At 36.2% G+C, this 15,408-nt stretch overlaps 1 protein-coding gene across 1 annotated transcript in view; it reads left to right on the plus strand.

Moving 5' to 3' along the window:
- GABRG1 (gamma-aminobutyric acid type A receptor subunit gamma1) overlaps positions 1 to 15,408 on the plus strand; it is a 100,787-nt gene that overhangs the window by 63,582 nt on the left and 21,797 nt on the right. Inside the window, exon 5 of the mRNA XM_036765050.1 lies at positions 10,375 to 10,595. Coding sequence (XP_036620945.1) covers positions 10,375 to 10,595 — 221 coding nt within the window. The remainder of the gene's footprint in view (positions 1 to 10,374; positions 10,596 to 15,408) is intronic.

Raw genomic sequence — 15,408 nt, forward strand, 5'->3', positions numbered from 1 at the left:
TGAAAAATGTCAGCTTTGTAAAGATTGTTTCCTTAAGAAAGTATAGTATAGTGATGCCTCTAAATGTTGAGAAAGAAATATGATCTGAGTCTATATTTCTGGGTATCTTGCTACCAACTAATTATGACTTTTCAGACTCTATGATAAATGCCAAAGTAGTGGGCTCAGTTTGCAATCTTCATTCCCCTAGCCAAAGCATAGTTTTGTTGTAATTTTTTTGTATGTATGTTACCGATTCATCAAGATACCCATTTAAACATTTTTTTGTTTTGTTGTGTTGTATTATGTTTTGGTCCAGAAGTGTAATTCTGCAGAAGTAGCCAATTTAGATGCACAACTATTCTGTAGTTTTGAGATTGACCTGAACCATTCAGTGTTGCAAGTAGAGGGCGCTCTGACCAGGGACTGATCTTTTATAGTAGTCAGAACATAGGGCATGGGAATGTCACTCCAGAGCTTACTTAGACCTACCTCTTTTGCTGATATTTCAACCAACCACAAAGAGAGCTATAAAGTAAGCCAAGCATCCTCTACCTGTCACTCACTGTTAAAGTATCTGGTCATTCTCTGCCTTCCATCAGCTTCTTTATCAGTGGTGTGGCTTTCTTAGCTCTATGGGTTGGCATTTCCACAAATAAAATCAATGGCTAAAGCTCTTATTTCAGACTGTCTTTGTGACATTTTTAAAATGTTCAAGAGGCATAGTTTCTGGGTAATTTAATTATTTTGTTAATAAAGCCAGCAGTTTATTAATAAAAGGATGGTCATTTGGCCATCTCTCTTAGGCCAAAGGCAGTCATGGTGGAGGACTCACAATTTATATACCCTTCAAAGCAGTAGGTGGTCCATCAAACAGCAATCAAATTTAATTGGTTGATATGACAGGAGGTGGGCTAAAATGAAGGGCTTTATCTCTTGGATAAAGAAAGTATCTCTATACCTGATCAGCCATAGCTTTCATCTATCAGTTCAAAGAACTTATACCCCACCCAAGTCTGAGCAGAACACAATAGGTTCTACTGGCATGGAGCCTTTAATGAGACTGAGGAGGGCTAATACAATCTCATTATCAGTAATGTCCTTCTGAAGAAAAAGACTGAACTTTTAAAGGACTTTAGAAGAAGAGGAGACCTCTGAATCTCCCTGAAAATTGTTGGTTATTAATAACCATTTCTCATACCCATTTGCCCTCTTGCATCCATTCATCCTTAAGTTCAATTGCAAAGACAAAGCAAAATAGATGTAGAACTGGAAGGGACCACAAAAACTTGAAGAAAATGAATTCCAGGTAGGTTTAGTGATTTGTCAGAGGTCACATAGATGGTGAACATCAGAAATGGGATTTGGATGCAGGTCCTCCAGCTCCAGGGTCTGGGCTCTTCTACTGTTATACTCTGCTGATCATAAGTCTTTCCCTGGAATAGTAGAAATTAATCTAACTAGGTTGACAGTATAGGCATTATGCATTTCCAGTAGATAAGTTCAATTCTCTGCATTAGATCCTCAGAGTGGTTGGGTACTGTGATTGGATCCTGGACCTCCTAGGAGGGAGAAGGCAAGAATTCATGCTGGGTTCTGTTTTTTGTTTGTTCTGTTTTCCTTTGATCTGTTCTATTTTATTTGGTTTTTCACTTAAACAGAGATACCATTCTAGATCAGCTTATCTATTCCTTTGGAGACTCAGAATAATGCTAAGCATTAAGCATATTTTCAACTACACATGATATCAGTCCTGCTTCCCTTATATCTAGTACACTTATTTTCATTTATTCCACCTTGTAACAACAGTGTTACTAGCGGCTGCCGTGGAGGTGTAAGACCAACAACACCAGCACCCAGGAGGGCTGCTAGCACATGTTCTTTGATCTGCTTTTCTAAGGAAAGCAACTTTAAAGGGTTTACAATCTCACTTTAATCAAACATACATATATCATTCACTTAATTCAGGGGGAAAAGCTAGCACACTGAACTTCAGAGCAAATACAAACAAAAATTACAAACAAAGAAAATATGAACAGAGCAAATAACACAAATCAACAGACAGACTTCTAGCTGTCTGACCAAAGCTATACATACATAGTTACCAGAGAGAGAGAGAAGCACCAACATCTGGGTTTTCAAGCCAGGGGGCTCCTTAACAGCCCTAGAGTCTCCACGCCAACACTCTTCCAATAAGCGAGCCCCAAACAAAATGCTAACCTCAGAGTATATATACACTTCTTCAGGGTCAGAGAGCTTCACACCTCCCTTGACCTAATTAGCAAAAGGGTGTGGACCTTCCTACAAACAAAGACAAGACTCACTCAAAGGCACTTGATTGAGTTTGTTTGAGATTGATGCCTTGGTGCTGAGAAGCACTCCAAAAGAAAAAAAAAAACAGTAAAAAGTCCCACATTGCTTGCCTTTACACCCCTTTACCACCTGGTAAAATAAAATACCTGACACCGAGGTCCTTTCTTGAACTGAACTATAAAGGAGTAAAGCTCTACTGCAAAGAATGCAATTCAGATGAGCCGGCCATATTGTTCAAATGTCTAAGCTACATTTGCCTAAAAGACTATTATGAAGAATTCCCACAGGGCAAGCACTCACATGGAGGTCAGAAGAAGCAATATAAGCATACTCTAAAGGTATCTCTGAAGAACTTTGATATTAATTGTGAGACATGAGAGACACTGGCACAAGACCATCCAGCATGGCATGGCTGTTTCTAAGAAAGAAGTAGCTATGCTTTATGAGCAAAGCAGAATTGCAGTAGCTCAAAAGAAATGTGAGAAGCACAAATTTAGAGACAACTCCACTCCAAATGTTCATGTGGACTATTTGTGCCCAACCTGAGCCTTCTGAGCTCTTATTGGTCTGAGCAACCACAGTTGGACATACTGTACACCTTGACCCCAACATAGTGATGTCATTTTCAACCTCTTTAATTACGAAGAACAACAACAAATGCTGCACAAGACAAAGCAATTTCCCACCTATCCCCCAAAGGAGAAAGTTCCAGATTATCATCTTCCAGCAAGAAGAAAGGCATCAACTACTGAAAATAATGACATTTTTGCCAATACCATTCCCTACATTCGAAAGCCTTCCTTTTTTTTTTAAACACTTCTCCTTCCCTCTAGGCCTTTTCTGTTAACACATAGCTTGACATGCTCTTGTGCTACTAGCCCCCAGAAGTCTTTGTAGATGAGGCAGAGATGCTGAATTTGCAACTATCAACAAGGCACGTTAGAAATTTCTTTGCTGCTCTGATTTTCACAAAGAGAGAGCTTTGGTCCAATGGAGCACTACATTATCTTTCTGTCTACTAGTCTTTAACATTCTTTCACCACAATATCAGTATTCACAAAATTCATACTTCTTTTTCTTATACTGACCTCCACATCTATAATAAATCACTTTTACTTACCCCCTATTTTTGCCTGTTGATGTCTTTCTTAACTTAGATACCATTTTCTCCCATGGAACTTATTCTGTTCCTCTAAGGAGGACATAATCTCTTCCTATTCCTTTTCCCTTCTCCATCATTCATAATGTTTTGTACTTATAGTTAACTTGTATTTTTAATCTTATGCTGTTATCGAAGCCTCAATATTATCATAACTCTTAAGACTATAAACTCCTCTAGGGCAGATACTATGTCTTTTTTTCTTTTAGTACCTGGTACAGAGAAGGCCCTTCAGAAATATTTATTGAATTGGATTGGGCATAATTTTGACATGGACTTCAAAAAAAATTTCAAGGCATAAATTTCTTCCTGTGTGATTTAACAAAAGATTAAAAAATAGGGAATCACAATGTACCCATATTCTATTTTGCAAAACAAAGTAAAGTACATAATATAAAATAAGTTTAAGAAGAATTAGCAATAGAATATAAGTAAATAGAAGTTTTGTTATGCAAATATTTTCAGTTGTTATTATTGTAGCTGTTGTGCAATTTATGTTAGTACACATTTAATATACACCTACTGTATGCCAAGCACGCTACTAAGCACTGTGGAACAAACAAACTTAGTTGGTTTCCTAGAGGCAGCTAGGTGACGTAGTGGAGAAATTGTTGGGCCGGAAGCCAGGAAGACCTGGGTTCATATTTGATCAAAGACACCCTCTATTTTTACGACCTGGGCAAGTCACTACGTCAGCTTCAATGTCCTCAACTATAACATGGAAGATAACAATAGCGTCTCCTTCCTGTCATAGTTGTGAAAAGCAAATGAGATAATGTTTACAAAGCACATACAAAAGTGCCAGGCACGTGGTAGGTGCTTAAGGAAAACTTGTTTCCTTCTTTCCTTCCTGTTTTGTCTAGAAAAATTCACGCCCAAAACTAATGTATTACACAAGGGGTTGCAGGATAAAAGAAAACTGCTAATAGAAGTAATACATTTATGTCTTTCAGCACAGGCTAGAGACCTAAAGATAAAACAGTTTCCTTACATTGATATGTCAGATGGTTGAGTGCATAAAAGACTCAATATCTAGAATGGCATCCTGTAATGGTAAGCAGGTTGGACTTTTTGCCTTTGTTTTTTTTTTTTTTGTTTGGGAGTGCTCAAGCACTAGGCCAGTCAAATACCTTTGATGAGTCCTGGCTTTCAAATGTAATAGCAAGCAAGTGGGACTTTTTGTTGTCTTTTGTTTGAGTGCTTCTCAGCACTCCAGTGCCTTTGATTGAGTCTTGCCTTTGTTTCAATCTTTTATTGAATGGGTCCTCTTTGATGACCTGCTTAAGTCACAAGAAAGCCTAGGTTACATGGATTTGAGTCGAATGGTTGTGATGCCCTCTGATCCTGAGGAAGCATATATATACTCGGAGGTTAGCGTTTTGTTTTGGGGGGCACACTCATTGGAAGAGTGTTGGTGTGGAGACTCTGGGTAGCCATCAAGGAGCACCACCCCCCCAGCTTTGAAAACCCAGATGTTGATCCTTCTCTGTCTGGTAACTGTATGTATTGGTATAGTTAGATGGTTAGAAGCCTGCCTACCGATTTGTGTTTATTTGCTCTGTTTATATAATGTATGCTTGTAATTTCTGTTTATATACTCTCTGAAGTTCAGGGTGCTGGTGTTTTCATCTGCACTAAGTGAATGATATATTTGTTTTTGTGTGTGTGTGTATATATGCATATATATATATATATATATATATATATATATATATGTATATATATATACATACACACATATAAATATATATGTATATATGTGTGTGTATACATATACATATATATACGTGTGTGTATGTTTATATATATATATATATATATATATATATATATATATATATATATATATGTTTAACTGATGTAAGATTGTTAACCCGTTAAAATTGCTTTCCTTAGAAAAACAAAGCAAAGAACCTGTGCTAGTAGCCATCCTGTGTGCTGGTGTCATTGGCCTTACATAGCCACAGTAGCAGCAAGTAGGATTGCTGTTACAGGTCCACATTGAGTTTATCCCCAAGCTGAGAAAAGCATGAGGTATTTTTTTTTTTTTTGCATAAAGCTTAAGTTAATAGGTATTTGGGAAAGAGAGAGACAGGTAGTTGAGGTTTCCTGATTTTACAGGAGTTAGAGTTCCCAGAAGCAAATTCCATATACTTAGGAGATCACTATCTGCCAACGGGGCAGCTTTAGTGTAGTAGGAAGAGCCCTGAATTTATAATCCGAAGACCAAGGTTGGAATCCTAGATTACCACTTACTAGCTGTGTGAGAGCAGGGAAGACACATAACCTTTCTGGTCATCATTTTCCTCACTAACAAAAGTTTTTGTGAGGATTAAATGAATTCATGCATAAAATAGCACTTTCTAAAAAAGTATATAAATATTAGCTTATATGATTATTATTAATGGTTTAATAATATTTATTATTATTGTTATCATTGTCTTCATTATCATTCCTGTGCTCTGGATACTGGTGAGGGATATATGTCACAACCACATTTTATCAGTGTTAATGAAGATGGAATCTTCTGAGGAATAAGCTGAGGAAGAGTGATACAATCCATCCTGTATGACCTTTTCCTCCCAGAAAAGTAATTTCTATCTCCTGAATGATAAACAGAATATTGTATACATTGAGTATAACCAGCTAGATATTACTGGAATATAAAGTTGATAGTAAATTATCTTTGGGGAAAATAATGAAGGAATTCTGTTAATACCAGAATCGGTGAGCGAAGGAGGTAGGTGGCTGGGGGAGAGGTGTGTGAAGGTGGGGGGAGATAGTGCAGAATATTTCTTAAAAAGTAGATCTCTGTAATAGGTAAAGTAAATGATAATGGCACAAGTGGGATTGCTTCTTGCTTCATCAGCTTCAGATGAAGAAATCCTTAATGTACATTTGAATTGAATTACATAAAGGCTAAAGAAAATCATTCTATTTTGTTATCACAAGAGGTGGTCTCTTAGTAGATGCAACACATTTATGTGTACTGTTCTGATTACTGAGAGAATTTCTTGTGCCTTATAAAATGTTGACATCTGAATGTGATAACTTTTTTATTCATGAAAAGTCTCAATGTCATGCTTATCAACATAACTGCTCCACTGGCTTGTGCATTTTAATTTAAAAATGTATTCTTTCCACAACTTTCTGTAGCCCAGTTACAAATCAGTGTTATTTGGAAAAAATGATTTTAATCCAATATTGAGATTTTGGCAAGGGACAAATAGTAGGTCTGGGATGAGACTGTAGGAAACTGAATATTGATTTGGCTAGATAATAATAATAATAATTCAATCAGATTAGATACTTGATAGGTTCTTTGTTTTATGCCTCTCGTGTGTGTGTGTGTGTCTGTGTGTGCGCGCACGCATGTGTATGTAAAAGAATAAAAAGTAGACTTGAGCTTTCATTAGTATAGTGAACTTTCAGATAAAGAAAATACCTCTACTGAGTCAGGTTGGCTTGGCACCTTCTCTACAACTTCTAGTCTTAGGAGTTGCTTAGAGCCTCCAGAGCTTAAGCGATTTTATCAGGTTTACAAAACCAGTGTTCGTATGGCCGTAGATGGAACACAGGTCATCCTCATTCCAACAATATTGCTTCTCATACATGTGGGTATTATTTGTATGTGAATCATTTCTCTGCTATACACACTTAGATAAGAATAGAGAGGTGGCTTTGGAAGCTCCCTAAACAAACAAACATACTAGATTGGGTTAAAATAAAGTTGGGTAAATGCTTTAACATCTTAGAGCCCTAGGCCTGTGCAAATCAAAGAGTACTCATTTAGGTAGGAAAGGGCTTTAATCCTGGCTTTGTCATATGTCCTCTAGATGACCTTGGATAATTCACTTTACTTTCCTGGGCCTCCTTTTCCTCCTTCATGAAATTGTAGGGGTTAGATAGAACTAAGCCCTCCCCACTCCCAACCCTGCTTCTAGCTCTAAACCTCTAACCCTATAATCCCACGCAGATAGTGCTAAATGAGGTATAAAAGAGAAGGAAAGAATCAGGAAACACTTAACTGGAGAAGGTGGCATTTAAGCTAGACTTTAAAGAATGAGTAAGAATTCATTAAGGAAAACTGGGGAATTCAGATATGTAAGGTACTGGAAAGGGCATGAGCCAGGCACAGATGTATGAAAGTGGAGGGCCTGATTAGGGGATAGGGAGTAGTCCAATTTACTCGAGGAGTCATTTTGTGGTTGTCTTTTGGAACATTCTTTTTCCAGTATCATCATCAAAAAATGCTTATTAGTTAATCTGAAAGGAATTGGATTGATCTAAAACATACAATATGTAAATTAGGCAATTATGCGACCGTATCCATGATTCACTATAGAGCAAAACTGCTAAACAGGCCATAGGTGGCCCAAAACACTCCTAGATGTGGCCCAAACCAGACTAACGTGTAATTCCTTTCTGATTTTAATGTGTTGATAAATTAATTTTTTGAAAGAGAAATATGTAGGCATGTGTCATTTTCTAAGTCAATATGCAGCCTGCTGGGATCATTATGCATGGTTATGTGACCCTCATTTCTATTTGAATTTGACAGCCCTCCTATGGAGTATATTTTTCTAAAGACTTCAACACTTATGTCTATTAGAAATAATATCATAGAATACTATCTCAGCGTTGTAAGTGACCCCCAGGGATTGACAAATCAAAATCAAACTTCAACATATCATTCAGATTTTAGTTAAAGGGCTCCAATGTGGGAAAACTTACTAAATCTTAAGGCATCCTGTTAATGCCAGTATAGCTACTTTCAGCAACAATAACAGAACATAAGATGTCACTTTTCCTATGTTGCCTTTACTTAATTCTTTGAAGACTTAGGAGTCTCCTTGAGGTACTTTAAGGAATATTATACTTCAGCATTTAAAGAATCCATGTTTTTCATAGTGGGGAGTTTCTTTCCACTGATTCTAAGTACAGCTCTTCTGTATCTTGGTAGGTTTTACAAGTTGCCTTGAGTGTATGTTGTGGGGAGGGGTAGAGATCACCCTTCAGTGAACCTGATAATAAGTGTCCTGAGATGAGAGATCTCTAGCCCATCACCAGGCCTCCACTCCAAGCTTTTCTAGTTTCACAGAACCTACCAAAGCTGGAAATTTCTTGCATAGCTGTTATGAATACAGAGCCACTGCCATGCCTTGATAAAGCATCCAAGTAGGAATTCAGTGAAGGAAGTATGAACATAGAGTATAAAGATATTATTACTATGTTAATAAATTGGGCCCAATAAAGAAGATAACTTAATATTTTCTTCTATTACATTTGAAATTGAACAAACTGGCCTCCTTAATTCAATGAACCATTAAATAGGGAATAGTAATTTGAGTTCAAAGAATACGGCCTATTTGTAGAAATAGTCTTTCTGTGTCCAAGGCCTCTTAAAATGTACTGAATGCTGTTTAAAATCATACAGATTCATCATGGTTAAATGTTTTTCTTTCCATTGTGATTATAATTATTCCTTAGAGGAGGCTTGGAGACATAGTGAAGGTAGTGCAGAGTTTGGAGTCTGGAGCATAGGATTAAAATCTCACCTCCAAACCATACTAGTTCTATGGTGCTTGACAGGTAACTTGAACTCTCTGTACCTCATGTAATTAGCTAGGACATATTTATTATATCATAAACAAATTGTTTGCATTAATATAGAGAATTTCCACACTGGAAATTCCTAACAATGAAAAAATAACAGATTCTTCATATTTAGCATATAATTATACCTACTTTTATCTTACTAAATAATCCTTCCATGGAGGGGATCTTTCTGGCTTGTATAGAATACATTGCATATGTTCAACACACACACACACACACACACACACACACACATATATATATATATGTATATATACATTATACATATGTGCATATATACATACACATACATGCATAGACACATATGTACAGTGCTTCTTAAACTTTTTTTACTTGCAACCTCTTCAGCACTTCTTAAATTGTAGGTCACGACCAAGAGAGCTGAGAGAGAGAGAAAGAGAGAGAGAGAGGGAGAGAGAGAGAAAGAGAGATTGAGAAAGAGAGGAAAGATTTGTAAGTGTTGAGTACCTTTACTTGAAGCAAACATAATAGCAAGTGGTAATGGAGAATTAGATTCAATATTGAATATTTTATCAGATAACATACATGTTAACTGCTGCTAAAATTGACACAAAATCTGAACATCAATTTAAACATGATTGACTAAGTGAGAATCAAGGATTTTATCCCTGGACTCATCATTCAGCTTTTGTTTTTTTCATGAAAAGCATTTATTTGGAAATGCATATCATTAATTTGGAAAAAGTGAAAGAATAATATTGGTCATTTACCACAATAGATACTGTTATTTGTATGAACTTTGAGATACTATGATGGAAAGGAAAAATGTTTTGCTTTAATTTATAAACTTGTAAGCACGTATTAAGAGACTACCATATGGAACATATGGCAATAAACTAAGAGTTCTTAACCTGGGCCCACTGTGGTTTTTGTTTGTTTCTTTCTGTTGTTGTTTTAATGTTGATGACTACTTCAATATAATTCTTTTTCTTTGTAATTTTATGGATTGCATATTCTGTATTTAAACTATTGCTCCTAGGAGTTCATAGGTTTTACCAGATTTTCAAAAGGGTCCATGACTCAAAAAATGGTTAAGAACCCTAGGCCCATGGCAAGTCAGAAAGATCTAATAAACTTCAGTCAATAATTAGTCAATGAATATTGATTAAGTGCCTACTATGTGCCAGGCATTGTGCTAAGCATTAAGGTATTTGCCCTTATGGCATTAGCTTACAAGTTGGCAGAAGCGCTTGACATCCATACAAATTAAAGAAATGCTAGATATGGCCATCAAATACAAAAAAAATCCTAATATGCCCTTCTATTTCTGGTTTTCTTTTCAGGAATATACAATAGATATCATTTTTGCCCAGACTTGGTTTGATAGCCGCTTAAGATTTAATAGCACAATGAAAGTCTTGATGCTTAATAGCAACATGGTTGGGAAAATTTGGATACCTGATACTTTCTTCCGAAACTCAAGAAAATCAGATGCTCATTGGATAACAACTCCTAACCGACTGCTTCGAATATGGAGTGATGGAAGAGTTCTCTATACCTTAAGGTAATATTTTTGTTGTTGTTAATTTTAACTAGAAAAAAATATTTCTTAGTCCCTTTATCCATAGTAATGTTCTACAATCCATTAAACATTTTTTCCTTTCTTTTTAAATGGCAAATGCAGAAATGGCATTTCTATACACCAAGTTTATAGACAAGTTTCTATACATAGAAGTTTCACAAAAGAAAGGGATTACAGAATGTTTTAAAATGCATTCATGTTGCAAGAATGGTTAGGAGTTATTGAGTAAATCATCTCTACAAATGATGGCCAGAAAGCAAGTTGTAGTGCAGATAGAGTCCACATTGTTTCCCAAGCTTCCTCTTAAACAATATGTTGTTTCTGTTGTTCTGTCGTTTTGGTCGTGTCTCTCTTCATGACCCCATTTGTTTTTGTTTTGGGGGTTTTTTTTAGAAAATATACCGTAGTGTTTTGTTATTTCCTTTTCCAGTTCATTTTACACATGAGGAACTGAGGCAAACAGAGTTAAGTTACTTGCCCAAGGTCACGCAACTAGTAAGTGTCTGAATCCAGATTTCAACTGAGGAAGATTCTTCCTGACTCTAGGCCCTTCGCTCTATGTACTTCACCACCTAGCTGCCCAAACAATATGTAGGTTTGCCTTTGGGAAAAAAATACCAACAGGAACAAGAACAAACAACAAAACCACACAACCTTCCCCATTGTGACACCTTGCCAAAACTTACCCTTCTGATCAGCTTGCTATCAAAAATATCTCTTCCCTTTCATCCAAAGTCCCCATCAAAACGCAGCTGTCCTATATGCCATTTCCTCAGGCCCCTTTCTCTTCTAGCTAAATTGACAAATTAATTCATGCTCCTATAAGGTATAATGAGACTTCTTTATAGAATGAAAGTTGTAAGTGATACAAAGAAAAATGGGAAAATCCATGGCAGAAGTAAAAGGACTGTCGAACTTTATCCATCATGACTTTCTCTAAGAACTGTCATAAAGGAATGATGAATGATCCAAAAGGTGATTAATCATTTAGTAAGTGTGAGTGGGAATTAATAGATGGACAACGTCCACTCTCCAGTTTTTAGTGCTTCCCCTGGCCCTGTATATTTCAAAGGATTGTTATCCAATAGATTATTTTACATCTTCTTGATATGTCTTGTATTATGTTTAATCTGTGTTCACATTGTGTTCACCACATCCAGTAGAATGTACATCATTTAAGAAGAGGCACTATTCTTTTTTTTCCTCTTTTTTTAGTTCTATTTCTTCTTTCTCATGGTTCATTCTATTTTTATAATTCTCCTTTACAATTCGACTATTGTATAAATAAGTTTAATGTGAAAGAATATGTAGAACCTATATCAGATTACATGCCATCTTGGAGGGGGAGGGGAGAGGAGAGGGAGGTGGAGAAAATTTGGAACTCAAAACCTTGCGAAACTGAGTGTTGTAAACTAAAAATAAATTTAAAAAAGAAAATTATATAAGCAGCTAATGACTACAGTATCAATTATCACATAAAACAGGGATGTGCTTCCTCTTTTTAAAATGTATCTGTTCAACGCAAGGACCTAAATTCCAAAGGACTTATGATGGAAAATGCCATCTAAATCCAGAGAAAAAACTATGGAGGCAGAATGCAGAGTGAAGTGGACTCTTTCCTCTTTTGTTTTGTTTTGTTTTCTTTCTCATAGTTTCTCCCACTCATAATAATTCTTCTATGCAACATGACTAATGTGAAAATGTGCTTAATAGGGATGTATATGTAGAGCCCATATTGCATTGCATGCCATCTGGGGGAGGAGGGGAGAAGGAGGAGGAGAAAATTTAAAACTTATAGAAATTAATGTTGAAAATTGAAATAGATATTTAAAAATAAATTAAATAACTGTAAACAATAAAAAAGAAAAAAAGAAGAGGCACTATTTTATTTTTGTCTTTTTTGCATATGATACCTAGTACAGGGTCTTTCACATAGTAAGTGCTTAATAAACAATTATTGGATAGAATAATATCTACAGTGGTAGACAGGAGGAGCCGCACCAGGGAGATCACCAGTTCACTGTAGAATTAAAGTAATGGGTCAATGTACCATCCTCCGTAGATAGCATACTTGTTTTTTTAATAGGGGCTTATTAGTGTTCAAGGAAAAGCATTAATTCATGGTGAGAATCTCAGACTGTAAAGGGAGGCATTTAGGGAAAGGAGCATCTCTCCAGAGAATCTTGATAATACATAGGTGCCAGCCTGTTCTTCCTAAAGTCAAACCTGCAAAGACACAGCTGTTTTGGTTATTTAGTGCGGGAAGTATAATTACTGATTGAAGATATCAAAATAATTTATAGTCATATGAAAATGCTCTAAATCATTATTCATTTAAAATGAAATTTGAAACAATCTTGAGATATTTTACATCTACCAGATTAGCTAAAATGATTGAAGGGGAAAGTGACAGATGTTGGAGGGGATGTGGAAAAATTGGAATACTAATCATTGTCATTGTTGGTGGAACTCTGAACTGATCCAACCATTGTGGAGAGCAATCTGGTATTATGCCCAAACAGTATCTACTTTTAAAATTTCAGCCTCTAACCTCCCTCCCCATCATTATTGTATTTGGAAAGTAATTTGCCTTCTTTAACTTAACCCTAAGGTGTTTTAAAAAAAATCATTCATCGTCTCTTCTAACACATTGAAGTATCACATCTCTAGCTTTCCGTTCAATATGAAACCTCTTTTAAAAAGGTACTTTAACTCCAATGCCTATACAACTCTTTTAACTTTTTGCATTCAAGATCCTGATCCTATCATCCTAATTAATTTGATTTCTTAAATGACACCCTACCTAATCACCAAATTGAATGGATTTTTTTGAATCTTCATTCTCATTGATATTTCTCCATTTTTTACATGGATGAGTACTTCCTTCTCCAGGTTATTTTCTTCTCCCTTGGCTTCAGACACACTACTGACTCCTTATTTCAGTTCCATCTTTAATTTCTCTGTTTCTTTCCCTGGTTACTCTTTTGTCTCTTAACCCCTTAATATGTGTGTGTAGGGTGGGGAGGGAGCTCTCTTGTTTTATTTATGCATTCATTCATTCATTCATTCATTTATCAATCTTTTTTTATTTACTTATTGGCTCTTTTATTTAACCTTTGTCCTTCCATGGCAATGATACTCTCCCAGTTTCAACTACTGCTTCTATTAAGATGACTTTCATTTATATATTTCCAGTTCTGACCATTATTTTTTTTCCTCCTGGGCCTAACCTTGTAGCTCTTATCAATCAAAAGACATTTGCTCCTAAAATTGTCATCATTACAATTTTGAAGTGTCTGAAACCAAGCTTATTATCTTTATTTCTACAACTTGCTACTCCTTTTGACTTTACTATGTTTATGGTACTGCCATTCACCCTGTTCCACACATTCATAATATTGGTTTTATGTAATCAGTTACCAAATCCTGACAACTCCCTCTGTAACCCTTCCATCAGGCCCCTCCTGCCTACTCTCACTGCCATTGTCCCTGGACTATTTCAATAGCCTTCAGCAGGTCTTCTGACTCCACTCTTCTTCACATCCCCCAATTTATCCTTCATATTGCTTCCAAAATAATATTTTTTTTGCATGGGATGTATCAGTTTGTTCCTCTGCCTCCAACTCTTTGGTGGCTCCCTCTTTTAAGTAAAGACTATTTGATTTTCATTAAGATTCTTTATCAAAGTCCCACAATTTGGATCTACTTCATCATCTATCTTCATCTTCATTATCCATGTACATTTACTTTGTGTTTCAGCAAACTTGAACATCTCTTCTCCATAACTGCAACACCTACATCCCTGGCTAGCTACCACCCACAGTCCATGCTCATCAACTTATATGCTTTTGTTCATACATACTCTATATGTTGAATGTTTCTCCTACCACAGCTGTTGAATATCCACCTTTCAACTTCTAATCAAACAGTACTTCTTCTGTGAATACTTTCCTACCTTTTCTGATTAAACCTCACATAGTACCTTGTGTTTTTTATCTCTGTAATATACTTAAAAAGTAAACCTCCCTGTACTTGAGTTTCCTTCTCTCTAAAATGGAATTGAAATAAATTAACTGTGAAGTTCCTTTCTACTCTTCATCTATGATCCTATGAAATATCCTGCATTATGGTTTCCTAGAAACCAAGAGGGAAGGGACTATGTCTTATCTCCCTCAGTATCTAAGACATTTCCCCCTCTCACACAAATACACACAATAGCTGTTTAATAAATGTTGAATGGATGAATGCATGATGACTTTTGATGTGCCCTATAACTTTACTCCTCCCCAAGCTTACTGCTGACTAGGTCTATAAATTTCTTCTTTTAGAATCTCTCTCCCCATATTCGCTGCATCCACTGAGCACAACTCCCAGGACAAGACAGGGCTAATCATAGATTCCCCAGGTGTCATTGAAGACTTTCTATCCTCTTGCTTTTGTTGCTTCCCCTAAAGCTCTCTAAACACACACGCACACACACACACACACGCACGCACGCATGCACGCACATGCACACACACGTGCATACGTGTGTGTATGTCTGCATCTATGTATCTGTTTAATTACAAGCTGTAAGTCAAAGAGATTTTTTAACAACTTACTCCTACTCTGTGGTGAAATTCTGGAGCCTTAGAAACAGCCCATTTCTAGAGGTGTGTCTATATAAATAATCTTTCCTCAATGTGAATCCTATACTTTCCCCCAACAGCATTTTACACAGTTTTTATGAATGGATAGGAGAAGAGAAGGATGAAGTATGCCATTTAAGGCTTATGTTTGCAGACCATGTCTTTTT

The sequence above is a fragment of the Trichosurus vulpecula genome, chromosome 6 (assembly GCF_011100635.1).
Source record: "Trichosurus vulpecula isolate mTriVul1 chromosome 6, mTriVul1.pri, whole genome shotgun sequence".
Lineage (NCBI taxonomy): Eukaryota > Metazoa > Chordata > Mammalia > Diprotodontia > Phalangeridae > Trichosurus > Trichosurus vulpecula.